The sequence below is a fragment of the Mobula birostris genome, chromosome 29 (assembly GCF_030028105.1).
Source record: "Mobula birostris isolate sMobBir1 chromosome 29, sMobBir1.hap1, whole genome shotgun sequence".
In the NCBI taxonomy this organism is placed as follows: domain Eukaryota; kingdom Metazoa; phylum Chordata; class Chondrichthyes; order Myliobatiformes; family Myliobatidae; genus Mobula; species Mobula birostris.
In genome coordinates, this window is record NC_092398.1 from 31,610,717 (window position 1) to 31,636,101 (window position 25,385).

The 25,385-nt window shown below is 50.8% G+C and overlaps 1 protein-coding gene across 1 annotated transcript in view; it reads right to left on the minus strand.

Moving 5' to 3' along the window:
• Nucleotides 1-2,765: 2,765 nt before the first annotated feature.
• LOC140190198 (SLIT-ROBO Rho GTPase-activating protein 3-like) overlaps nucleotides 2,766-25,385 on the minus strand; it is an 84,267-nt gene continuing 61,647 nt past the window's right edge. Inside the window, 9 exon segments of the mRNA XM_072246731.1 lie at nucleotides 2,766-3,623; nucleotides 6,413-6,557; nucleotides 7,183-7,347; nucleotides 8,735-8,812; nucleotides 9,766-9,937; nucleotides 14,526-14,590; nucleotides 19,587-19,814; nucleotides 21,692-21,797; nucleotides 23,519-23,650. Of these exon segments, the coding sequence (XP_072102832.1) occupies nucleotides 3,363-3,623; nucleotides 6,413-6,557; nucleotides 7,183-7,347; nucleotides 8,735-8,812; nucleotides 9,766-9,937; nucleotides 14,526-14,590; nucleotides 19,587-19,814; nucleotides 21,692-21,797; nucleotides 23,519-23,650 (1,352 nt within the window). The 3' untranslated portion in view covers nucleotides 2,766-3,362.

Here is a 25,385-nt window from a genome sequence, read left to right on the forward strand (position 1 = left end):
CATGGACTGGTTTTGTCTCAAAATGTACAGTTTCAGTTGCCTGATTACAGAAAAGTCCTGGTTAACTGGAAAGAATTCCAGGATGGATATTTCCCAGAACTGATCTGTAAAGGACAATGGGCAAGTCAGGTTTTTCATTGTACCTTGGTACACATCACCACAATAAACAGAGGGATTTAGGTACACATGCATAGCTTGTTGGAAGTGCTGTCACAGGTAGACAGGGTGTTTAGCACATTGGCATTCATCGGTCAGGGGTAGGGACATTATACTGCAGGTTGTAAGTCGGTAGTGAGCACTGTGCATAGTTTTGGTCACAGTGTTACAAGGAAAGGTATGGTCAAACTGAACAGGATTCTCAGGAGATTTTTGAGAATGTTGCCAGGACTTAGGACCTGAGTTATATGGAGAAGCTGACCAGGCTGGATCTTTCCTCTTCAGAGCTCAGGAGACCTGTAAAATTATGACAGGCATGGATAAGGTGGACGGTAACAGTCTTTTCCCCAGGGTGGCAGAGGAGACTAAAATGGGAGGGGGCATGGTTTAGGGTGAGGGGAGAAAGATTCAAAGGGGACATGAAGGCAACCTTTTCACCCAGTGGATGGAACGAGCTGCCAGAGGAAGTGGTTGAGGCATTTAAGAAGCACTTGGATAAGGCATGGAGGGGCAGGACTTATTTATCGAGATAAAGCGTGGAGTAGGCCCCTTCGAGCTGCACTGCCCAGCAACCTTCAGTTTAAACCTAGCCAAATCAAGGGACAATTTACAATGACCAATTAACCTACCAAGCAGTGTGACTTTGGACTATGGGAGCACCCAAAGGAAACCTATGCAGTTACAGGGAGAACAGACAAACTCTTTACAGGTAGTAGCGGGAACTGCTCCCATAAAGTACTGTGCTAACCACTATCCTACTGTGCTGTCCTAATGCAAGCTGAATGCAAGAAATTGGAACTAGCTGGGTGGACTCTATGGTCAGCATGGGCTAGTTGAGCCGAAAGGCCTGCATCCATTCAGGACTGCTCTAATACTGTGATTTGAAGGAAAGCGGGAGTAGAATCTCGGGGTGTTTGAAGTGGGAACATCAAAATATTCTTTAGGAATGTGAAAACATTAAGGGGTTGACCCATCCCATACTGAGAAAAGAGGGATTTTACTGGGAATGCCAGAGGAATTAGGGACAGCACAGTACTGTTACAATGCCAGCGGTGAACCAGGGTGCGGCCGCTGTCGCATGCAAACAGCTCCTTGGAGCCTCAGGTGAGAGCTGAGTGTCCGGTGGGGACCAAAGGTGAGGTGACAAGACAAGCTACCCCTCCCTTCGACAGGTAGGCTAAATCAGGTGAGGGTAGCCAGCAGCCTCATACTACACTAAGATAGGGACATGCCTGTCCTAGAATGTGAAGTCAGCTCCGGATGAGATCTACAGTGAGATCCAACGGCCAGGAAGGAGGCACTGCAACACTTCATGGAGAGTGGAGGGCAGACAAGGTATAGAAGGCATCATGGTCATTCACTGCAACCAAGGAAGATGCCAGCATGTGACGCTTGTTTGTAACACTGGACCTGAACTTCCGAGGTCAGGAGCGTGGAACTGCGCAAGGGCAATGACTTTTCCACTTTAAAGAACTCTCCTGTACAGGTTTCCTGTCATGGTTGGACAGAACGGACAACCACCATTACAATGCCAGCAACCGGAGTTCAAATCCCGCTGCTGTCTGTAAGGAGTCTGTACATTCTCCTCCGGTTTCCTCTACTTTCCACAGACATTGGTTAATTGACCACATGAAAGTACAGTAATTGGAGTCCTTGATCCAGAAGGACCTGTTACAGTGCTGTATCTCTAAATCAAATAAACTATAATAAATCTTAAACCTTACATGTCTGCCTCACAAACTAAGCAGGAGCCTCCCAGAGGTCCAGTGTGAGAGGGACAGATGGGTAGAAACTGGCGTCAGTGAAGCAACGATCTACTGGAAGAACTCAGCAGGTCAAACGGCAGCTATGAGAGGGAAGGAATTGTTGACATTTTGGGTAAAAGCCCTTGAAATGTTGACAATGTCTACCACTCCCCCTGCCCTACAGATGCTGCTTGATCTGCTGAGTTCCTCTAGCAGATTGTTCATTGCTCCAGCATCTGCAGTTTCCTGTGTCTCGCAGTCCTTTGTAAATACTTGGCATGGGAGAAGTAAATGAGAACAGATCCCAAGACCTGAAATGTACGAATTTATGCAATCACGAAGAAGGCTGTTCTTGATTAGTAGTCTGAGGAGATTTGGTATGTCACTAAAGATTCTTGCAAATTTCTACATATGTACCATGGAGAGCATTCTGACCGGTGGTATCTTTTTCTGGTGTGGAGGCGCCAATGCCCAGGAGTATAAAAAGCTTCAGAGGGTTGTAGACTCAGTCAGCTCCATCACAGGCACAACTCTCCCCACCATCAAGGACATCTTCAAAAGGCAGTGCCTCAAGAAGGTGGCATCCATTTTTAAGAACCCTCACCACCCAAGACATGCCTTCTTTTCATCACTACCATTAGGGAGCCTGAAGACACCAACTCAACATTTTGCTGACCAGCTTCTCCCCCTCCACCATCAGATTTCTGATTGGATGATGAACGCTACCTCACTTATTGCACTATTTATTTATATATATATATATATATATATATTTCTTATTGTACCACTGTAATTTTCACCTTGCACTGTACTGCTGCCGCAAAACAACAAATTCCATGTGTCAGTGATAATAAACATGACTGATTCCGATTCTGGTCTTTATTGCAAAAAAAAACTTGAGTACAAGAGTTGAGACATCTTGCTCCGATTAAACAGAGCCTTGGCAAGACCACACGCTTGCCAAGCTTGCTTACTGGGTGTTGATGTCTCCTTGAGATAATATGACAGAGGGATCACTGGCTCAATTCCTTTGTCCAGCGAGGAAAGGTTAAGCAGACCAGGCCTGTGACTCTCTCGAGTTTGGGGGCAAATGAGAGGGGGGTTTCTCATTCTCGTTGTTGCAGAGGAGCATCATTCTGGAACCGGTGTACATGGTATCAGGCAGAGGGCTTGGTTACTCGCAAGGAGAGGTTGCTTCACTTGGAAGGGTGGTGATTTGGCCATCCAAAAGCAGGGGGTCAGAACCGGGTGGTGCTTGGGGGGGGTGCGCCATGAAGAGATTAGCACAGAGGGAAGAGGTCAGCTGCAATCTGATCGAACTGCAGAGCAGGTGACACACAGCCGGGCGTTAGCTGCGGTAAGCACGATTGAGATGCGAGGCAGGATGGCGTCATAGCCCTTGATGTCCGGCGCGGAGGCAAGGGTTAGTGAGCTCTTCGGGACCACCCATCGCCACAGCCCTCAGGAGTTTACCTTGGAGGCGCTGTCCGCAGATGCCCCGCTGCTCGGCTTGAAGAGAGCGGCCGCCCTGGCTTTCATTCCAGATTTGGAGGAGGTACCCTGTTTCTGGGGGGACTTCTCCATCGCCCCGCTGCTGCTCCTCCGCACGCCCAGCTGCGTGGCAGAGGGTGTTCCGGGTTCCCCGGCCGCCTCCGAGGTTGACTTGGCTCGCTTCTGTTGCAGCAGCTCGCGGAACACGTTGTCCATGTTCTTTATGAATTCCTGCAGAAAGGAATGAGTCCCGTGTCAGCGTTCGTACTGCCGTTAACTTTCTGGCCTGGCAAAGGGGGCTGTGCTGCGGAAAGGGTGATGAGGAGGGATCATCACACTGTGGGAAAGGTGGTGAGGAGGGATTGTCATGCTGTGGCAGGGACAGGGAGGAGCAAGTGCCGCTCTGTGGGAGGGGTGTTGAGGAGGGAGCACTGCGCTGTGGGAGGGGTGGAGAGGAGGGTGCGCTGCGCTGTGGGAGGGGTGTCGAGGAGGGAGCACTGCGCTGTGGGAGGGGTGGAGAGGAGGGTGCGCTGCGCTGTGGGAGGGGTGTTGAGGGAGCACTGCGCTGTGGGAGGGGTGGAGAGGAGGGTGCGCTGCGCTGTGGGAGGGGTGTTGAGGAGGGAGCACTGCGCTGTGGGAGGGGTGGAGAGGAGGGTGCGCTGCGCTGTGGGAGGGGTGTTGAGGAGGGAGCACTGCGCTGTGGGAGGGGTGTTGAGGGAGCACTGCGCTGTGGGAGGGGTGTTGAGGGAGCACTGCGCTGTGGGAGGGGTGGAGAGGAGGGTGCGCTGTGCTGTGGGAGGGGTGTTGAGGAGGGAGCACTGCGCTGTGGGAGGGGTGGAGAGGAGGGTGCGCTGCGCTGTGGGAGGGGTGTTGAGGAGGCAGCACCGCTCTGTGGGAGGGTAATGAGGTGGGAGTACTGTGCTGTTGGGGGGGTAGTGAGGAGAGAGCACTGCTCTGTGGGAGGGGTGGAGAGGAGGGAGCACTGTGCTGTGGGAGGGGTAGTGAGGAGGGAGTGCTGTGCTGTGGGAGGGGTGGAGGGGTAGAGAGGAGGGTGCGCTGTGCTGTGGGAGGAGTGAAGAGGAGGGAGTGCCATACTGTGGGAGGGGTAATGAGGTGGGAGTGCTGTGCTGTGGAAGGGGCGGTGAGGTGGGAGTGCCACACTGTGGGAGGGGTGGTGAGGAGGCAGCACTGCTCTGTGGGAGGGGTAGTGAGATGGGAGTGCTGTGCTGTGGGAGGGCGGTGAGGTGGGAGTGCCACACTGTGGGAGGGGTGATGATGAAGGAACGCCTCTCTGTGGGAAGGAGTGCCATACAACTAATTCTGATTTTTTTGGATGTCCTCTCTGCCTTGTGGACAGTGGTGGCAGCCCAACCATTCCATGCCAACTACAGTGCCTACCCACTCGTCCCAATTACCTGCATTCGGCCCATAACCCTCCCCTCCACGTCCCTATTCCAGTGCTTCTTAAATGATACCTGCCTGAACCAATTCTTCTGGCAGCTTGTTCCACACACTCACCACTGTCTATGTGAAAAAGTTGCCCCTCAGATCCCGTAAACATTTTTCCCCTTTCCCCCAGCTTTCTTTCGTCTCTCCTATCCTGGGGAAAAAGTCTATTACCGTTCACCTCTCATAATTTTACACACTTCTCCAAGGTGGCCCCTCATTTTCCTGTGTTCTAAGAAATAAAGACTTAGTCTCAGCAAAACCCTCCCTATAACTCAAGCTCCCTAGTCCTGGCAATATCCTCATAATTCCCTGCACTGAGGAGGAATCTCTTCAGCCAGAGGGTGGTGAAGCTGAGGAATTCCTTGCCACAGGTGGCTGTGGAGGACAAGTTTTTGAGTATATCTAAAGTGGAGGTTGATAGATTCTTGATTGGGAAGTGGCGGTCAAGGGTTACATGCAGAAGACAGGAGAATGGGGTTAAAAAATGAGCCATAATGGAATTATGGAACAGAATTGATGGGTTGAATGGCCCAAATTTTGTTCCTATATCTTACGGTCTAAGGAGAGATTGAATTGATTCATTTCAAATGACACGGGATGCGGATGTAGGGACAGTTTTCAGTAATTAGGAGTGATGAGAGGGTTGAGGGAAATTGGTAAAGAGGAAGGGGTTATAGAGAGATGGCAGGAGAGGGATTGAAAATGTCAGCCATGACTGAAAGATGGAGCTGAATGGTCAAATTGAATGGCCAAACCTTGTGGACAGAGAAGATCTATCCTGGGCACAACATAGTGATGCAAACAGGAAGAAGACATGCCAGCAGCTATATTTCATTAGGAGTTTGAGGAGATTTGGTATGTTACCAAAGACTAGCAAATTTCTACAGATGTACCTTGGAGAGCATTCTGACTGGTTGCATCACTGTCTGGCATGGTACAGGATCAGAAGAAAAGCTGTAGAGGGTTTTAGACTCAGCCTGTTTCACCAGGGATACAACCGTATCTCCACCATCAAGGATATCTTCAAGAAGTGACATCTATCATGAAGGGCCTTCAGCATCTGGGACAGAGCCTCTTCTCATTACTACATTAGGGAAGAGGTACAGTAGGCTGGAGATGCACACTCAATGTTTTAGGAACAGCTTCTTCCCCCCACCATCAGATTTCTGAATGCTGCACGAACCCACCAACCTCTCTTTTTGCACTAATGATTTACTTTATATATTCTTATTGGCTGCAATGCACAGGATTGCAAGAGGCTGCAGAGGGTTGTGGACTCTGCCAGTTCCATCTGTTCCTCTTGCAAAATATTTATTTACTTATTTTTTATTGTAACTTATATTAATTTGTTATGCCTGCACTGTACTGTAGCCGCAAGACAGCAAAGTTTACAATATTGTCTATGACAATAAACCTGATTCTGATTCCGAGGCGGGCAGAGGTCGGCACGAGCGAGGCGAGCTGAAGTGTCTGTTTCTGCTCTGCTTGGGGTGACGGGGCTGGAGTGAGGGGTAGGGCTGAAAGAGAAAATTCAGGCCCAGTGGGGTTGGTCCTGCCAGCTGCTCACCCACCTTGCTGGGTTCAGGGACTGACTTCTCAGAGAATTGGCGTTCAACTTTGCCTGTGGCCAGGTGCACGGGCACAGGACTGTGGGCCGTCTGCACCGAGTCCATGGTGTTTCTCCGCTCCTGTTTGCCCATCCTAGAGGTTGGCTTGCTGTCCAAAAAATCCAGAGAGCAAAGTGAAATATGCAGAGCACAGGGGAAAACTCAAATCCCATCCCTAGCCAGTGGCACAGAAAGCCTGTCTTAAGAGGGCTGGGTTAGAGAGGGGGAATCAGCCAGGGTTCCTGCTCCCCATCACTGTCCAATGACCTCTGGGTTCAAAGGTTCATTTTATTGTCAAAGTATGCATTACAATACAACTCTGATATTTGTCTTCTCCAGATAGCCATGAAATACAGAAAAAACATGGGAGTAGTTGAAAGAAAAGACATCAATCGCCCTCCGCATAAAAAAACAAAAAGAAACAAAACTTGCAATCCCCAACCCCCCCACCTCTCCCTTGCACAAAAACGAATAGATGGTCCACACAGAAAAACTGCAGCTAGAACATCAAACCCAAAATTCCTCCCTTGCATAAATATAGCAACAATAACATCAAATCGCCAACCACCTCACTTGCAAAAAAACAGTGACAACAGTACCAAACCCCCAACCCCCTCCCTCTCACACATAAAGAACTAATAGATCATCCACACAGAAAATCACCAACAAGAACATCAGGTTAGACAGATAAGGCTCCTGTTCCGCTGTGTATTCTCTTCAGTTTGGACACTCACCTTTCCTCCTGTCCCATTGTACGGAGAGGCAGCAGCTTTTGCCCGCCAGGCAAAGTGGCTACACTCCGCTTTGGATTCTCGTTAAACATGCTGGTGATCTTCCTGACAGGACTGCTCCCGCTCCTCTTCCTCAGCAAGGGCTCGTGGTCTGAGTCGCTTAACAGCCTGATCACGTCACAGGAGCAAAGATTACACACAGAGTGAAACTCCCTCCACACCGTCCCATCACACACTCCCGGGGTCAGACACAGAGTGAAGCTCCCTCCACACCGTCCCATCACACACTCCTGGGGTCAGACACAGTGTGAAGTTCCATCCACATCAACCCGTTGTAAATTGTCACGTGATTAGGTTATGGTTAATTGGGGTTTGGGGTTTAACTGGGGCGTTGTGGCACGAAGGGCCTGGAAAGGCTGACTCCACGCTGTATCACCAAATAAATACATAAATGAATAAAAGGACGAAGAACAGGCAGTGGATGTTGTTTACCTGGATTTTCGGAAGGCCTTTTGATAAAGTGCCACACATGAGGCTGCTAAACAAGGTCAGAGCCCATGGTTACAGGAGAGATACCAGCACTGGGACCGCTTATTTTAACATTTTACATCAATGATTTGTATAACAGAATTGATGGCTTTCTGGCCATGCTCGTAGAGAATACGAAGATAGGTGGAGGAGCAGGTCATTTTGTGGAAACGGAGTCTGCAGAAGAGCTTAGACAGATTAGGAGAATGGGCAAAGAAGTGACAGATTGAATATAATGTAGGGAAGTAAATGGTCGTGCACTTTGTCAGAAGGAATAAAGGCACAGACTATTTTCTAAATGAGGAAAATTCAGAAATCAGAGGTGCAAAGGGACTTGGAAGCTCTCATGCAGGATTCCCTAAAAGTCAACTTGCAGAGTAAGATAGAGTAAGAAATGCAAACGTAATGTTAGCTATCACTTTGAGAGGAGTAGAATATGATAGCAAGGATGCAATGCCGAGTTTTATGAGGCATTGGACAGATTGCACCTGGAGTACTGAGAGTAGTTTGGGCCCTTTATCTAAGAAATGATGTGATAGTATTGAAGAGAGCCAGAATGATTCTGGGAATGACAGAGTTACCATGCGAGGAGTGCTTGATGGCTCTGGGCCTATACTCACTGGAGTTTAGAAGAATAGGGGTGGGGGATCTCAGTGAAACATATCGAATATTGAAAGACCTAAAAGAGTGGATATGGAGAGGATGTTTCCAAGGACCGGAGGACACAGCTTCAGAATAGAACATAGATGGGGAGGAATTTCTTTAGACAGAGGGTGATGAATCTGTGGAATTCATTGGGAGGTCAAGTCATTGGGTGTATTTAAATTGGAGGTTGATAGGTTTTTGATTAGTAAGGATGTCAAAGGTTAAAGGGAGAAGGCAGGAGAATGGGGTTGAGAGGGATAATAAATCAGCCATGGTGGAAAAGCACAGCAGACCCGATAGGCCAAATGTCTTATGGTCTGCACTGACCCATCACACAGTGCTGGGATCAGACACAGAATGAACGTCCCTCCCGCTACAATACCTGCAACGCTCTGTCACACCCTCACTGGAGATCAGTTCCTGTCCAGCATCCACCGGTAGGTCCAAGTGACCCTCAGCACTGAGAGAGAGAAGGATTCAATTTCAGCAGGTGTGGCCTGTTGGCAAGAACTTTGAAGCCCGTGGTCAGGGGTTGGGGAGAGAGACGGGATTAAGAAGATATGTAGATTAACGAGGGCAGAGGGACGAAGGGTGATGAGAGGGGATGATCAAAGGACAGGTAGACAGGAGTGACTGGGAAGATATGGATATGGAAAAAGACAATGGAATAACTGGAGAGACAGGGATTGGGGGGGATGGTGAAAAGGGTAGAGAAGAGGGAAGAGGGAGAGATAGGGAGTGAGATTGTGAGTGAGAGAGAGTGAGATTAAGAGTGAGAATGAGAAAGAGAGAGAAAGTGAGAGTGTGTGAAAGAGTGAGAGAGTATGTATGAGAGCAAGACAGTGAGAGTGTGACAGCAAGGTAGAGTGAGAGTGTGACAGTTTAAGAGAGCGAGAGTGAATGAGAGATTGTGATAGAGTGAGTGTGAGAGTGAGAGAGGGGAGTGTGTGAGAGAGAGTGTGTGACAGTGTGAGAGAGCGAATGTGAGAGAGAGCGTGAGAGAGAGTGTGAGAGTGTATGAGAGAGAGTGCGTGAGGGACAGTGTATGAGAGAAATTGTGCGAGTGAGAGTGTGTGAGACAGAGTGTGTGCGAGTGTGTGTGAGGGTGTGCGAGAGAGTGAGTAAGTGTGAGAGAGTGTGAGAGTTTGAGAGAGGGTGAGTATGTATGAGAGACAGTGTGCATGAGTGTGTGAGAGATTGAGAGAGGGAGAGAGAGAGAAAGTGAGAGAAGGAGTAAGAGAGGGAGTGAGAAGGAGAGTGTGAATGAGATACAGAGCGAGAGGGAGACAGAGAGCAAAAGAAAATAGAGCAGAAAATGGAGGCACAGAGAGGAGAACAGAAGACAACCCACAGAATCACAGAAGTTATTTGTGCTGAGGACCCCTCTCCTTTTCTCATAACTCAGTCACTCACCTCTCTGTCAGCTCGATGTACTTGTGGGGCACGAGACCCTTCACCCCTCCGACCTGCCCTGACCACCAGTCCTCACTCGCCCTCTCAAACAGGAGCACCGAGTCCCCTTTCTTCAGGCAGAGCTCCTTCGCAGAGCGAGGTGTGTAATCAAACAAGGCCACCGCTTGTAGCTCTGTGGGGAGGAAAGCAGGCAGGAGCCAGTGTCACTCTGGGTACCTTTGAACCACTCATTGCAGAGCGATGGACAGAGGGAAGGATTCCCCACAAGCCTTGCTGGAAGGAGGGCAGACGTGTAAGAGAGGACAAAGTTGTGGGGTTGAGGTAGAGTTGGGGCGGTGAGATGGAGAAGAGTGAATGGACTGGGAGTATGTGAAAAGGAGAGGAAGAGAGGGGACAGAGATGGCAGAAATAAAAAATGAGGGCAGAGAGAGGGGGAAAATGAGGTTAGGGAGAGAGAGGGAAGAGAGAATGGACAGAGAAAGAGAGGAAGAGATAGGGCAGAGGGAGAGGGGGCTGAGGACAGAGAGAGAGAGATAGAGAAACAGGGAGAGGTAGCGAGACAGAGAATACAGTGTAGAGGGGCAGGACAGAAAGAGCAGAGGGAAGAAAGAGGAGACTCAGGAGAACAGAAGTGAGTGGGGGTGAGGGAACTGTGTATAGAGGAGAATGAGAATGGCAGAGGGAAATAGATCCAAAGCGGGTGGAGATGGATGAGAGAGACAGATGAACAGACAGTGACAGAAAGATGGAAAAATGTGACAAGGAAAGGGAGAGGGGGAGGGGGGAGAGGGGGAAAAAACCAAAGATAGGGAGGGGTGGGAAGAGAGAAACAGTCAAAAAAGAGGTGATGAGAGAGACAAGAGGGATAGACAGATAGAGGGGAAAATAGATGCAGACGGGATGGTGAGAGGGAGTGTAAGGGAGGGTAGGGACAGAGGGAAGAGAAGACGATAGGTGAGGGAGCGAAGGAAAGAAGGGAGATATTGACAGAGTCAGCAGGGAAACAGTAGGAAGGAGGAAGATATAGTGGGAAGGAATTCTGAGAGAAGGGAAAATATGGAGGGAGGGGAGGGGATGTGGCAGAGGAGGAAGGGAATTTGGAGGGGAGCAAGGAGGTGGAGGGAGGGGGTTAATGAAAAGAGAGAAGGGGAGAAGGGAAGGAGAAGGTAATTGAAGGGGGAGTAGGAAATGCAGGGAGGTCCAGGCAGGGGGTATGACACAGAGGGGGAGGGGGAGAAAGGGAAGGAAGAGGAGAAAGGAGAGAGAGAGGAAGAGATGGAGGGAAGGAGGGGAGGGGATATGAAGGTAGGGGGAGAGATGGGGAGAGCTGGGGGAGAGACTGAGGGAGATGTGGCAGGGTGATGCACAGGGGGAGAGACGAGAAGGAGATAGGGGAGGGGGAGATGGGGAGACATGGGGGTGATGCACTGGGGGAGAGCCAGGGAGGAGGGGGAGAGAGAGGGAGGGGGGGGGAGAGAGAGGAGGTGGGGGGAGAGAGGAGGTGGGGGGAGAGAGAGGAGGTGGGGGGGGAGAGAGAGGAGGTGGGGGAGAGAGGAGGTGGGGAGAGGAGGTGGGGGAGAGAGGAGGTGGGGGAGAGAGGAGGTGGGGGAGAGAGGAGGTGGGGAGAGGAGGTGGGGGGGAGAGAGGAGGTGGGGAGAGAGAGGAGGTGGGGGGAAGAGAGGAGGTGAGGGGAGAGAGAGGGAGGGGGAGAGAGAGGAGGTCGGGGAGAGAGAGGAGGTGGGGGGAGAGAGGAGGTGGGGAGAGGAGGTGGGGGGAGAGAGGAGGTGGGGAGAGGAGGTGGGGAGAGGGAGGAGGTGGGGGAGAGAGGAGGTGGGGAGAGGAGGTGGGGGAGAGGAGGTGGGTGAGAGGTGAATGAAGGAGGGTAGGAGGGAGGGGTAGAAAGGTTGAGAGGTAAGAGAAGGAGGTGAGAGAAGGAGGGGTAGGGGAGAGGGAGGGGAAGAGATGGGGTAGACGGAGGGAGGAAGGGGAGGAGACGGAGGGAAGGAGGGGATATGAAGGAATGGGAGTGGGAGAGAGAGGGAGGAGGGGAGGGAGGAGCAGACGGAGGAGGGAGACGGAGGGAGAGAAGCAGAGAGATGAAGAGATGAAAGTGAAGGAGAGAGGGAGGGGAGACAAGGAGGGTAGGGAGACAGAGGGTGGGGCAGACAGAAGGAGGGGAGATGGGGGGAGATGAGGGAGGAGACGGATGGAGTGAGACAAAGGGGGGAGAGATGGGGGTATGAGATGGGGGGTCAAGATGGGGGAGAGACTGGGGAGATGGGGATAGAGATAGGGAAACATGGGGGGTGATGCACGGGGAGAGATGGAGGGGGAGAGAAAGAGAGAGGGAGAGACGAAGGGTTGTAGAGATGGAGTGGGGGAGACGGAAGAGGAGAGTTGCGGGGAGACAGAGGGGGGAGATGAAGGGGAAGTTGGAAGGGGAGACGGAGGGGCTGGAGTGGAAATGGGAGGAGACGGGGTGGAGATAAGGGAGGATTGCAGGCAGTGGGGGGTTGGAGACTGTGAGGGGTTGGAGCGGGGAGGAGGGAGCAGGAGGGGGAAGGCGGAGGGGGCGGCGAAGAGATGGAAGTGAAGACAGAGGGAGGGAAGGGAGACTGAGGGAGGGGGAGACAGAGGAGGGGTGACAAGGGGAGAGATGGATGGAGAGGGACTGATGGAGGGAAGGGTGGAAGGGGAGACAGAAGGAGGGAAGAGGAGTTGGAGAGAAGGAAGAGGACAATGAAGGAAGAGGACAATGGAGGAAGGGAAGGGAAGTTGGAAGGAGGAAAGGTGAGATGTGGGGAGGGAAGGAGAGACTGAGGGAGGGAATGCACAAGACAGATGAGGGGTAGAAAGATGGACGGAGATAGAGAGAGAAATAAGAGAGAGAGAGGAAGGATATAGACACATGGACGTAAGGTTGAGGTAGGGAAGGATGGAGTGAATAAGGTTCAGTGGGGCGTATAAGTGAAGCAGCAAAGAAAAGGAAAAACTGAGGGAGAAAGTATGGCAGAGAGGGGAGGATGGAGACAGTGAGGGAGGGTGAGAGGGAAGGAGGGATGCAGTGAGGGGAGATGGAGACAGTGAGGGAGGGAAGGAGGGATGCAGAGAGGGGAGGATGGAGACAGTGAGGGAGGGTGAGAGGGAAGGAGGGATGCAGAGAGGGGAGGATGGAGACAGTGAGGGAGGGTGAGAGGGAAGGAGGGATGCAGAGAGGGGAGGATGGAGACAGTGAGGGAGGGTGAGAGGGAAGGAGGGATGCAGTGAGGGGAGGATGGAGACAGTGAGGGAGGGAAGGAGGGATGCAGAGAGGGGAGGATGGAGACAGTGAGGGAGGGTGAGAGGGAAGGAGGGATGCAGAGAGGGGAGGATGGAGACAGTGAGGGAGGGAAGGAGGGATGCAGAGAGGGGAGGATGGAGACAGTGAGGGAGGGTGAGAGGGAAGGAGGGATGCAAAGAGGGGAGGATGGAGACAGTGAGGGAGGGTGAGAAGGAAGGAGGGATGCAGAGAGGGGAGGATGGAGACAGTGAGGGAGAGTGAGAGGGAAGGAGGGATGCAGAGAGGGGAGGATGGAGACAGTGAGGGAGGGTGAGAGGGAAGGAGGGATGCAGAGAGGGGAGGATGGAGACAGTGAGGGAGGGTGAGAGGGAAGGAGGGATGCAGAGAGGGGAGGATGGAGACAGTGAGGGAGGGTGAGAGGGAAGGAGGGATGCAGAGAGGGGAGGATGGAGACAGTGAGGGAGGGAAGGAGGGATGCAGAGAGGGGAGGATGGAGACAGTGAGGGAGGGTGAGAGGGAAGGAGGGATGCAGAGAGGGGAGGATGGAGACAGTGAGGGAGGGAAGGAGGGATGCAGAGAGGGGAGGATGGAGACAGTGAGGGAGGGTGAGAGGGAAGGAGGGATGCAGAGAGGGGAGGATGGAGACAGTGAGGGAGGGTGAGAGGGAAGGAGGGATGCAGAAAGGGGAGGATGGAGAGAGTGAGGGAGGGTGAGAGGGAAGGAGGGATGCAGAGAGGGGAGGATGGAGACAGTGAGGGAGGGAAGGAGGGATGCAAAGAGGGGAGGATGGAGCCAGTGAGGGAGGGTGAGAGGGAAGGAGGGATGCAGAGAGGGGAGGATGGAGACAGTGAGGGAGGGTGAGAGGGAAGGAGGGAGACAGTGAGGGAAGGTGAGAGGGAAGGAGGGATGCAGAGAGCGGGATAGAGAGGGAGGAAGAAACAGAGGGTAGGAGAGATGGAGAAAGGGAGATTGATAGCTAGGGAGAGAGGGAAGGTGGGATGGGGAGAGTGAAGGAGGGAGAAAGACAAGAGAGGGACATGGTGAGAAGGATAGATAGAACAGGAGAGAGCGAGGAAGGAATGGAGAGGGAGAGGATGGGATGGAGAGAGAGGATGTGGATGGAAGGAGAGATGGTTACATTGGGAAAGATTGGGGGAGTGGGAGAGAGGACTGGATAGAGAGAGAGGGAGAGAAGGAAAGAGAGATATACAGAGGGAAAGATCGGGAGAGAGATGGATAGAGAGCGTGGGAGAAGGAGGGAATGATGGGGAGAGAGGGATGGATAGAGATTGAGGGAGAGAAGGAGAGAGATAGAGAGGGAAAGACGGAGAGAGGGATGTATGGAGAGAGGGAGGGAGAGAGGAGGAATGAAGAGTGGGAGAGACTGGAGAAGGAGGGAGAGATGGAAAGAGGGATACAGAGGGAAAGACATTGAGAGAGGGATACAGAGGGAGGGAGTGATACACACAGAGCAACTCACCATCCTCATGTAGCTCCCCGATGACATCAGGCTCCTCGATGATCGGCTCTGTCTGGAGGCCGTCACTGTTTCAATGAAACGTGAGAATTCAGACCTGCTTCATCCATCTGGTTTATGCCCTGCACCCCCATAGCTCTCCCCGTTGGTCAAGGGCTGGAATACCATCCAGATATCAGCCTGGCCCACCCAATCCAAAACACACCCACCTCCCCCAGCCCAGTAGCAGCCTCTCGCGTCAGCCTGATATGGCCAGAGCCCCAGTGTTGTAACACCACCCCCTTCCTTATGAAAGAACAGGTGAAGGCTACTGTATTCATCCCAATGAGATTATGCAAGCTCCTTGTGGAGCAACTCCAGTGGCTCCATTTTCCCTCTTCATATTTCCATGCCCTCTGAAACTCTCATCATCTCCCCTCTAGCTTTTTCACCTCACCCATGCGCTAGGGCAATTGACCTACTGACCCCACAAATTGTTCGGATGTGGGAGGGAAACTGGAGCACCCCAGGGGAAACCCACAAGGTCACAAGAATGTCCAAGCTCCATACAGGGACACACACACACACACACACACACACACACAACATAACAACAGACACACTCACAGAGCCACATACATGCACACACACAAACACTCCTCTCTAAACATCCTGCCAAGCAACACACACACACACACACAGTACTGGAGATCGTGATCGAACCTGGCTCTCTGGCAGTATGAGGCTGCAGCATTAACTGTGTTCCATCTCAGCCCACCCCAATTTCACATCGACCCCGCAAACCACACCCCCCTCAAATACCTTGTGGCCATGCTCAGAATCCGTACCATCTCTGATCAGAGCCCGGGCTGGGATTAGGCTGGAGAAGGGTGAATCTCCCACCCCCCACCCCGACCTGAGGAGGGAGGTGGGTGTATTTATGGATTGATACAGTATGGGAACAGGCCCTTCGGCCCACCATCATTGTGCCAACCATTGCACATCTATACCAGTGCCTATGATTTGCACTTGGTTCATAGCCTTCTGTAGCTTGGCAATTCAAGTGCCTCTTGAGCGTTAGGAGAGCACCTGCCTCCACTACCGACTCTGCCCGCCTCTTCCTGAGTGAAAAACTCCTCTCTAAACATCCTGTCAATTTGGCAGGTTCCTATTAGCCCTCACAAATTTTATCATTGCCCCACAGAAAACACCCTATTTGGATGCACCATGGTTTAGTACAGCAAGAAACTTCAGAGAGTTGTGAACACAGAAAACAACAAAACAACTACAGCAAAAACAAGTTCCATTCCTCCCTCCTACTCTCTCACTCATACACATACATACAGGCTGTCTTCCCACACATAACCCTAACCCCTAATCTGACCCCTAGCTCCCCACGTCCCTGTCCCTACACCCTAATCTGACCACTAAATCCCCACATTCCTGTCCTTAAACCCTAAACTGACCTTTAACTCCCCACAAACCTGTCTCTAAACCCCAATATAACCTCTAACTCCCTACATCCTGTCCCTAAACCCTAATCTGACTTCTAACTCCCCACGTCCATGTCCCTAAACACTAATCTGATCTTTAACACCTTTACAATCCTGTTCCTAAATGTTAATCCGACCACTAACTCCCCAAATCCCCGTCCCTAAACCCTAATCTGATTTTTAACTACCCACATCCGTCCCTAAACCCTAATCTGACCTTTAACTCTCCCATATCCCTGTCCCTAAACCCTAATCTGACCTTTAACTCCCCCATATCCCTGTCCCCAAACCCTAATCTGACCTTTAACTCCCCACAACCCTGTCCCTAAACTCTAAACTCTAATGGCGGGAGGAGAAGATGGCAGCGCGCCGCGCGTGCGCAGCTGTCCGGTGAAAAATGATGTCGTATCTGTTAAGTAGGGGCCGTGGACAATTCTAATTTGATGGAGAGTGGACGTGAAAGCACAGAGGAACATCTGGAGAAATTTCTGAAATGCCCATCCACTGCTGTCGTTACTGTGTGATCAGGGATCTTTCGGAGGGTAGGCCTCAAAATCCCTGGCCTTGCCTGCTTTTGGCGACTGAGAAGAAGGTCGAATCGTTCGGCAGAGATGCCGCTCAGTACTCGGTGTCGGAGAGCTGATCAGAGCTCGAAGTTTTCGAATGACTCAGAGTCGGACTGTGGTCGGGCATGGCAGGGAGAGTTTTTCTTCCTTCTCCCGTCTGCGTGAGATGTGGGACATTTGAGAAATTTTGAACTTTACGGTGCTCACGGACTTTCTTCATCAAGTTATGGTATTGTTGCACTGTTTGTAACTATATGTATAATTATGTGGTTTTGTCAGTTTTTTTCAGTCTTGGTCTGTCCTGTGTTTTGTGATATCACACCGGAGGAAATAATGTATCATTTCTTAATGCATGCATTACTAAATGACAATAAAGGGGACTACGTGTCTTCATAATCTAATCTGTCCCCAAAGGCATCCCAAAAACCTAAAAGCTAACCAAATGCACATAAAACAAAATCCATTCTCTGTACATACAAGTGCCTGCCTAAAAGCATCTTAAATGCCTTTATCATAATTCTTCACTTCTGGCAGTACATTCCAGGCACTGGATAAAAATTGCCCCGCAGATCTTCTGTGAATTTACCCCCCTTCACTCTAAAAGTCTGGCAATTAAAGACCCAAACCACCTGAAGGCCCCAGTTTACATTACTGATGATGTGTCCCAGTGCACACCGGGTTAATTAAACCAAGCGGTATTGGACCAGGTTAATGAAAGGCATGGGCCAGATTAAAGTGGCTCAGCAACCTTATCTGCCACAGTCCCACATACCTCACCACACTAAACTCCACAACCCTATATCTCCCAGCTCTAAACTCAAAACTAATCCAAACGTCCAAGGGCTCACACACCCCAACTAATCCTGGCCACACCCCCACAAACCAGCTGACTTGTGTAAGGAGGTGGGAGATCCGATAAAGGCAAGTGTTGGACCTGATTAATGAAGGTGGGGGCCAGATCAAAGTGGTAGGGCTCATTTCAGGGAGGTAGCAACATCAATTTGCGGGAGACTCCCGGAACTTCCGGGAGAGGTGGGATGTCTTCAATAGAGTAGCTCCTTAGCAGCTAGCCAGCTAGTTTAAATAACGTTAGCTATGCTAATGAACGAATGACACTTGTTAAACTCACCTCAACATGTCTTTTACAGTCTTAACCCACCATGGGCAATAGAAAAGTCACTGTTGTAAACAGTGCAGCGAGCAACACTATCATTATTTTTGACCCCTATTAGGCAGGGGTACACTTTAGTGTAGTCTGGGGTGACGTACGTTTTATATTTTCTTTTTTTGGAACACTCTGCCATGGCGCTCTCTCGCTCTCATGGTCGCTCCCGCACTCGCTCTCTCTCGTGCACACACTCTCTCGCTCTCGTGGTCTCTCTCTTGCTTTCTCTCGCTCGCTCTCAAAAAAATTGATTTCCGGGACATTGTATATAATTTGCGGGCATCAGGGAGCCACTATTAATATGCGGGAGACTCCCAGATCTTCCAGGAGAGGTGGGATGTCTGGTGATGATTTTCCCACTGCCCAAATAATCACATCCTAACTGCACAGTAACAACATTTTCATTTCCCTGATCAATGAAACGCCAATAAAAAAGCTGAGATACCAAGAAGATGAGGCGACAAGTTGGGACCACAGAAAACAAGTCCACACTAAACTCAAAGTGACAGAGTGGAGTGACACCGAACCTCTAGTAAAACCTGTTAATTTAACCCATGTAATCCCAGGCATACAGATGGAAGATAAAGACCAGTGTAAATTTAAAGTAGGGAAGTTGAATCTTACTTTGAGATGAAGCCTCAAAACTGGCCTCAAAACATTCCTCTCCCCAGATGGTCAAAATAAAACCAAATAACGAGGTCTAAAATGCCCCACCCCTTGAAATAACATGCCTCTCATTCCTTGGTCCATGGGATAAACATAAGCCAGGCCTGATCGACCCTGGCTGAATCACCTGGGTGAAGGTGTCTCGTGATTAAAGACTCGAAACACTTGCAGAACCCAGGTTACGCTATTGATGACATGTCCCAGTGCACACCCGGGTAATTAAATCAAGTGGCGTTGGACTAGGTTAATGAAAGGCATAGGTCAGATTGAAGTGCCTGCCTAGCCCTATCTGCCACAGTCCCACATACTCCACAACCCTACACACCCCATGACACTACACAACCTTACCTCTCCCAGCCCCACATATATATCCTCCAAACCTACCCTTAACCCTAATCCTAACGTCTAAGGGCCCGCAGACCCCAACTAATCCGAACCGCACCCCGACTAACCCTGGCCACACCCCCACAAACTAACTGATGTGTAAGGAGGGGGAACAATAAAGGCAAGTTTTTGACCTGGTTAATGACTTGGTGCGGGCCAGATCAAAGTGGCAGTGTTGCGTGGCACTGAATCTCAAGTGGCGAGATCAAGAAGCACAAGATCGATGATTTTCCCACTGCCCGCATTATTATATCCCCACATCCCTGTCCCTAAGCCCTAATTTGGCCTCTAACTCCCCCTCATCCATGTCACCAAACCCTAATCTGACCCCTAATGTCCTATTCTGTCCCCAAATCCATCCCAAAACTGAAGGGCTAACCAAATCCATATAAAACACAATACATATCCTTCCATATATTTGCCATTCTAAAAGCATCTTAAATGCCTTCATCATAATTAATGGCACCGCCACCTCTGGCAGTAATTTCCAGACACTGGAAAAAAATTGCCCCACGGATCTTCTTTGAATTTACCCCCCTTCACTTTAAAGGTATGCCCTCTAGTAACAGACATTACTGGTGACAATAATAAACTAACTAACCAATTTATACCACCCCTCCACCATGGGGAGAGATTCATAACATCTACTCCCTCCAATGCCAGCTAGCACATCCCTTCTAAGTTCTGGAGAGCACAATCCCAAGAGCTATCAAACACCCAATGGATCAAAAGGGAGTGGGATGTCCTTCAGTTTGCCGATAACCATGGATTGTCTGGTCATGGCATTCAGCCCACGAGCCCACTGACTCACCAGTAATCACCCTTCTCAGTCATACACTTCTCGTAGGCGGGCCCGTGGAGCTGGTCGTGCCGGGGGAATATCAGGTCGTGGTGAATGATGATGGTCTTCACCACCTCGTTGACCTGTGCCTGGCAGGCGACGGGGTCCTGGCCCTCAGGCACCGTCACCAGGGTGGGTCCAAAGCACACGGCCAGGTTGTAGGGGTCCATCATGTTCTCGTCGCTGAACTGTGACAGGCTGGCAGGGGGATGGGGTAAAAGAGGGAAGAGAGTCAATGCATGAGGGTCAAGAATGTGTTCTTCCTGGTTGGAGGCCACCCTCCAGTCCCATCCACCTACCCTATGTCTCCCCAGTGGCCCCAACCCCCCATCCCTGCCTGAATGTCCTTGCGGAATATGCTTCCAGATCACGGAAACTCCCTGATGGGAGTAGTCAGTTTATCTAGTTTGGCATGGACTAGGTGCTGAGGAGAAATATTCCCCAGCTATATCCAGATCCTCCCACCCCTGGAACAAATCTCTTCCTAGGTACTGTCCAATGTACTTGTCAAGCCTTGCGCCCCCTGTTGGTCTTCCCTTGACCTGCTTGACATCGACTGTTTACTCTTTTCCATAGATGCTGCCTGGCCTGCTGAGCCCCTCCAGCATTTTGTGTGTGGTACTCTGAGGTACGTTGGCATCAGAATGTGGCGACACTTCCACAACACACCCTCAGGAGTTTTGGTGTTTCATGCAAACGGTACATTTCACAGTATGATTCGACGCACATGTGACAAATAAACTTGAATCTTGACTGTGTTTCCCTCCCCACCAATGCCATCTGACCAGTTGAATAATTCTCACATTCTCTGCCTTTATCCCAGATTCGCCAGTCACTCGGTGGGAGAGGAGACACATCCTGGTATGAAAACACCAATTTCTCTCCTCTCCCTCTCTCACCGTTGCCCGGGGAAAAAAGTCTTCAGAATGTGATGGATAAAGTTCAGTCCATCACAAGCAAAACCCTCCCCACCACTGAGCACATTAACATGGAGTGCTGCCACTCACCCTGAACCTTCCCTCTTTCCCCCTCCTCATGGGGCAGAAGATACAAAAGCTTGAAAGCATGTCACACCAGGCTCAAGGACAGTTTCTACCCCACTGTTATCAGACTATTGAATGGTCCCTAGTACAATAAGATGGACTCTTGACCTCATGATCCACCTTGTCATGATGCCTGCAGCTTATTGTCTGCTTGCACTGCACTGTCTCTGTCACTGTAAGACTTTATTCTGCATTAAAGTCATAAAAGTACAGCACAGAAACAGACCCTTCAGCTCATCTAGTCCACACCAAGCCACTGAAGCTGCCTACTCCCATCGACCTGCCCAAGACCATACCCCTCCCATCCATATACCTATCCAATCTTCTCTTAAGCATCGAAGTCGAGCTTGCATGCACCATTTGTGCTGGCAGGGCATTCCACACACACAACCCTCTGAGTGAAGAGGTTTCCCCTCCAATTCTCCTTAAACTTTTCACCTTTCACCCTTAAGCCATGACCCCTGGTTGTCACCCCACCCAACCTGCTTGGAAAAAGCCTGCTCGCATTTACCCTCATAATTTTGTACACATCCATTAAATCTCTTCTCAATCTTCTACGTTCCGAGGAATAAAGCCCTAACTTATTCAATCTTTCCATATAACTCAGGTTCTGCGGTTTCGGCAACATCTTTATGAATTTTCTCTTCACTCTTTCAACCTTATTTACGTCTTTCCAGTAGGTAGGTGACCAAAACTACGCACAATACTCCAAATTAGGCCTCACCAACGTCTTATACAACTTCAACATAACATCCCATTTCCTGCACTCAGCATTTTGATTTATGAAGGCCAATGTGCCAAAAGCTTTCGTTATCACCATTTCTGTTACTGTGCTATCTCAATGCACAGATGAGATTATCTGTATGGATGCCATGCAAAACAAAGCTTTTCATTGTACCTCATTACATGTGACAAAAATAAACTTGCAATAATGATAATAAAGTTCTGACGTAACCGCCTTGCTTTGGGCCAGGGTCTGGTCTCCATGGCGAGCGAAGCAGGCGTGCACCTACAGATTCTCGACTAACTTACTGATTCAGAAACGCAAACAGGTATCGCAGGACGACAATGATACTCGGATCCAGATTGCCCACCACCTCCTTAACCTTGCTGGCACGGTCCAACTGGTCTTCTATCTCTGGAAGAGGAGCAGACACTTCACAATCTGCACAGTGGGCAGAGGCAGAGCTTGGGGGAGTGGGAACGGGAGGGATGTAAATGCGGACTGGAGCTGGATTCATGCCGGCATCTGCAGACCTTGGAAAGGGCCGGGTAAAGCTGTGGAAGTGTTACTTGCTGGGAACGTGAGGAGGGGAGGAGGAAGAGGCAGAGGAGGAGAGGGGGAGAAAGGTGGTGAGAAGTAGGTGGAAGAGGAGGGCAATGTGGTGGGAAATGGGAGAGTATGGGGAGGGTTGAAATGGGGAATGGAGGGAGATACAAGTAATGAGAATGGAAATAGAGTGGAAAGAAAGGAAAAGGAGGAGCAGAGGGGAGGGGAGAGGGACAGAACATGGGAGAGAAAGGGAAGGAAAGGGGAGAGACAGAGGGAGAGGAAGATGAGAGGGAAAGGGAGACAAGAGGGGAGAGGGAGGGGAGGGAAGAGGGGAACGGAGGTGAGTGGGGAGGGGAAAGGGGGGTGGGGAGATAAGAGGGAAGGGGAGAGACAGGAAGGGAGTTAGGGACGGGGAAGAGGGGAGAGGGAGGGGAGAGAGGGGAGGGGAGAGGGAGAGAGGGAGGGGAGATAGGGAGAGGGGAAGGGGAGGGAAGAGAGAGGGAGGACAAAGAAGAGAGAGTGGGGAGAGGAGAGAGAGGGGAGGGGAAAGAGAGGGATGGGAGATGAGGGGGAGAGGGAGGGGTGGGAGGAGGGGAATGGAGGCGAGTGGGAAGGGGAAAAGGGGGTGGGGAGATAAGGGGGGAGAGAGAGGGGAAGGGAGTTAGGGAAGGAAGGGGAGAGAGGGGAGAGGGAGAGGGAGGTGAAGGGGGGAGGGGGAGAGTGAGGGGGAGAGGGAGGGGAGGGGAAAGGGGAGGGGAGAAAGAGGGAGGACAAAGAAGAGAGAGTGGGGAGGGGAGAGGAAGGGGAGGGGGTAGAGGGGGAGGGGAAAGGGGAGTGGGGAGGGGAAGAGAGGGATGGGAGATGAGAGGGGAGGGGAGATGAGAGGGGTGGAAGGAGGGGAATGGAGGCGAGGGGGGAGAGGGAGTGGCGAGATACGAGGGGAAGGGAGAGAAAGGGGAAGGGAGTTAGGGAGGGCAGAGAGGGGAGAGGGAGGGGAGGGGAAGGGGAGAGGGAGGGGGAAGAGGGAGGGGAGGACAAATAGAGAATGGGGAGTAAAGGGAGGGGGAGAGCAAGGGTAGAGAGGGAGGGGGAGAGGTGGGAGGGGAAAGAGAGGGAGGGGAGATGAGAGGGGAGGGGAGATGAGAGGGGAGGGGAGATGGGGGGAGGGGAGATGAGAGGGTAGGGGAGACTGTAGAGAGGGGAGAGAGGGGGCATCTGAGCAAGGGAAGTGAGGGGAGAAGGGAAAAGGGGGAGAGGGAGGAGAGAAGCAAGGAAGGGAAGGGGAGGAGAGAGAGAGGGCAAGGGAAAGAAGAATGGGAGAGTTAGAGGTGGTGGACGATGGGAGGGGAAGAGGGTAGGGGAGATAAGGGGGAGAGGGCAGGGGAAGATGAGAGGGTTGCAGGGTGAAGGGAAGATGTTCTCAGGTAAAAATTTGGGGAGGAGCAGGGGAGGTGAGTGAGGGATATGGGGCTTGGGAGGAGAATGTTCATGACGATGGTAGTGGTGGCTGGAGGCAAGGGAAGGGATGCAAGGTATGAGGGTAGCTGCGGAGGAATGCAGGGGGAGGCTGAGGGTGGGACACTCACCCACACAGGCGATGAGGCCACAAAAGCATTCAGTGGGGAAGATGGGCTTGCTGAGACCCCGGAAGTAGAGCTTGAGAACTCCTGCCACTGAGTCGATGTTGTGGGCGTTCATGGAATCGAGGGGGTCATCACCTGGAGGCAGGAAGGAAAGATAGCATGAGGCAGAGGGAGAGGAAGGAGTGGACACAGAAGAGTCCAACACTGGACAGGCCATTCGGTTCAAAACATTGCGTCATTCTTGTAATCAACACTAATTGTCCTCCAGTATTTCATCCATATATTTCCATGCCTTTAATATCCACGTGCCTACCTAATTGCCTCTTAAAGACTCCACCGAACTGCCTGCTTCCACTGCTACCCCTGGTAAGCCATTCCAGCCACCCACCACTCTCTGTGAAAAATCTTGCCCCTCATTCCACCTGTATGGTTGCAGCCAAATGTCTGTAGGTCCAAGTCTGTGTCTGCTGGAGGCTTGCTCTGGGGGTTAAAGAACCGTATACGTGGGTGTGTGGGAGGGAGGAATGGGGCTTGGTTTCTTGTGTTGCTTTGTCATTTGTTGTGTTTTGTGTTGTCCTGCTGAGCATCATGGGAATGTTATGTTGGTGCCAGAATGCACGGTAACACTTGCAAGCTGACCCCAGCTCACCCTCAGGTTGTGTAGGTTGTTAACATGGCATTTCATTGTATGTTTCAATGTGCAGATGATTAATAAACTTGAAACTTGACTCATTAAACTTCCCCTGTCTAACCTTAAAAGCGTGTCTTCTGGTGTTTTGACACGTTTATTCTGGAGAATAGATTCTGACTGTTTACCCTATCTACACCTCTCATCATTCAAACAAAAATCCTACCAGTCTCTAATGCTCCACAGAAAACAACCCATGTTTGTCCAGCCTCATACCCTCTAATTCAGGCAGCATCCTGGTGAACCTCTCCACAGTCTCCATGCCCTCTTTGTAATGGGGCGACCAGTACAACACACAATATTCCACACTGCACCAGACTGTCTGATTCCAGCACTGCCCCTAGTAACCTACACCAGCCACCCACCACCCTCTGCGTAAAAGACTTGCTCCTCACATCACCTTTAGACGTCTTCCCTCTAATCCTGAAAGCATGTTCTCTGGTGTTGGATATTTCTACCTTGAAAGATTCTGTCTACCCTATCTCTGCCTCATACAATTTTAAAAACTTCTGATGGCTTTGGGAGACCAACCCACATTTGGCCAATCTCTCCTTACAAATCATACTCTCTAATCCAAGGCATCATCTTAGTCAGCGGTTCCCAACCACCGGGCCGCGGACTGGTACCAGGCCACAAAGCATGTGGGCTACCGGGCCGTGAGGAAACGATATGAGTCAGCTGCACCTTTCCTCATTCCCTGTCACACACTGTTGAACTTGAACATGGGGTTGCCAACTGTCCCGTATTTGCTGGGACATCCCGTACATTGGGCTAAATTGGTTTGTCCCATATGGGACCGCCCGTGTCCCGTATTTCCCCCGCTAAGGTAGAGCGTTCCTATGAAACCTTTTGTGCTGAAATGGCGTAAAGCGAAGAAGCAACTACCATTAATTTATATGGGAAAAATTTTTGAGCGTCCCAAGACCCAAAAATAACCTACCAAATCATACCAAATTACACATAAAACTGAAAATAAATAACACTAACACATAGTAAAAGCAGGAATGATATGATAAATACACAGTCTATATAAAGTAGAAATAATGTTTGTACAGTACAGTTGGGAAGATGAAGGCAAAACTGATTTGTGGGGGGAAAAATCGGCACGTACGCGCATGTGCACATCACATGCTCATGTCACGTACACGCACACAGGTGCCCGCGCAAGGCTTCATGGTCATG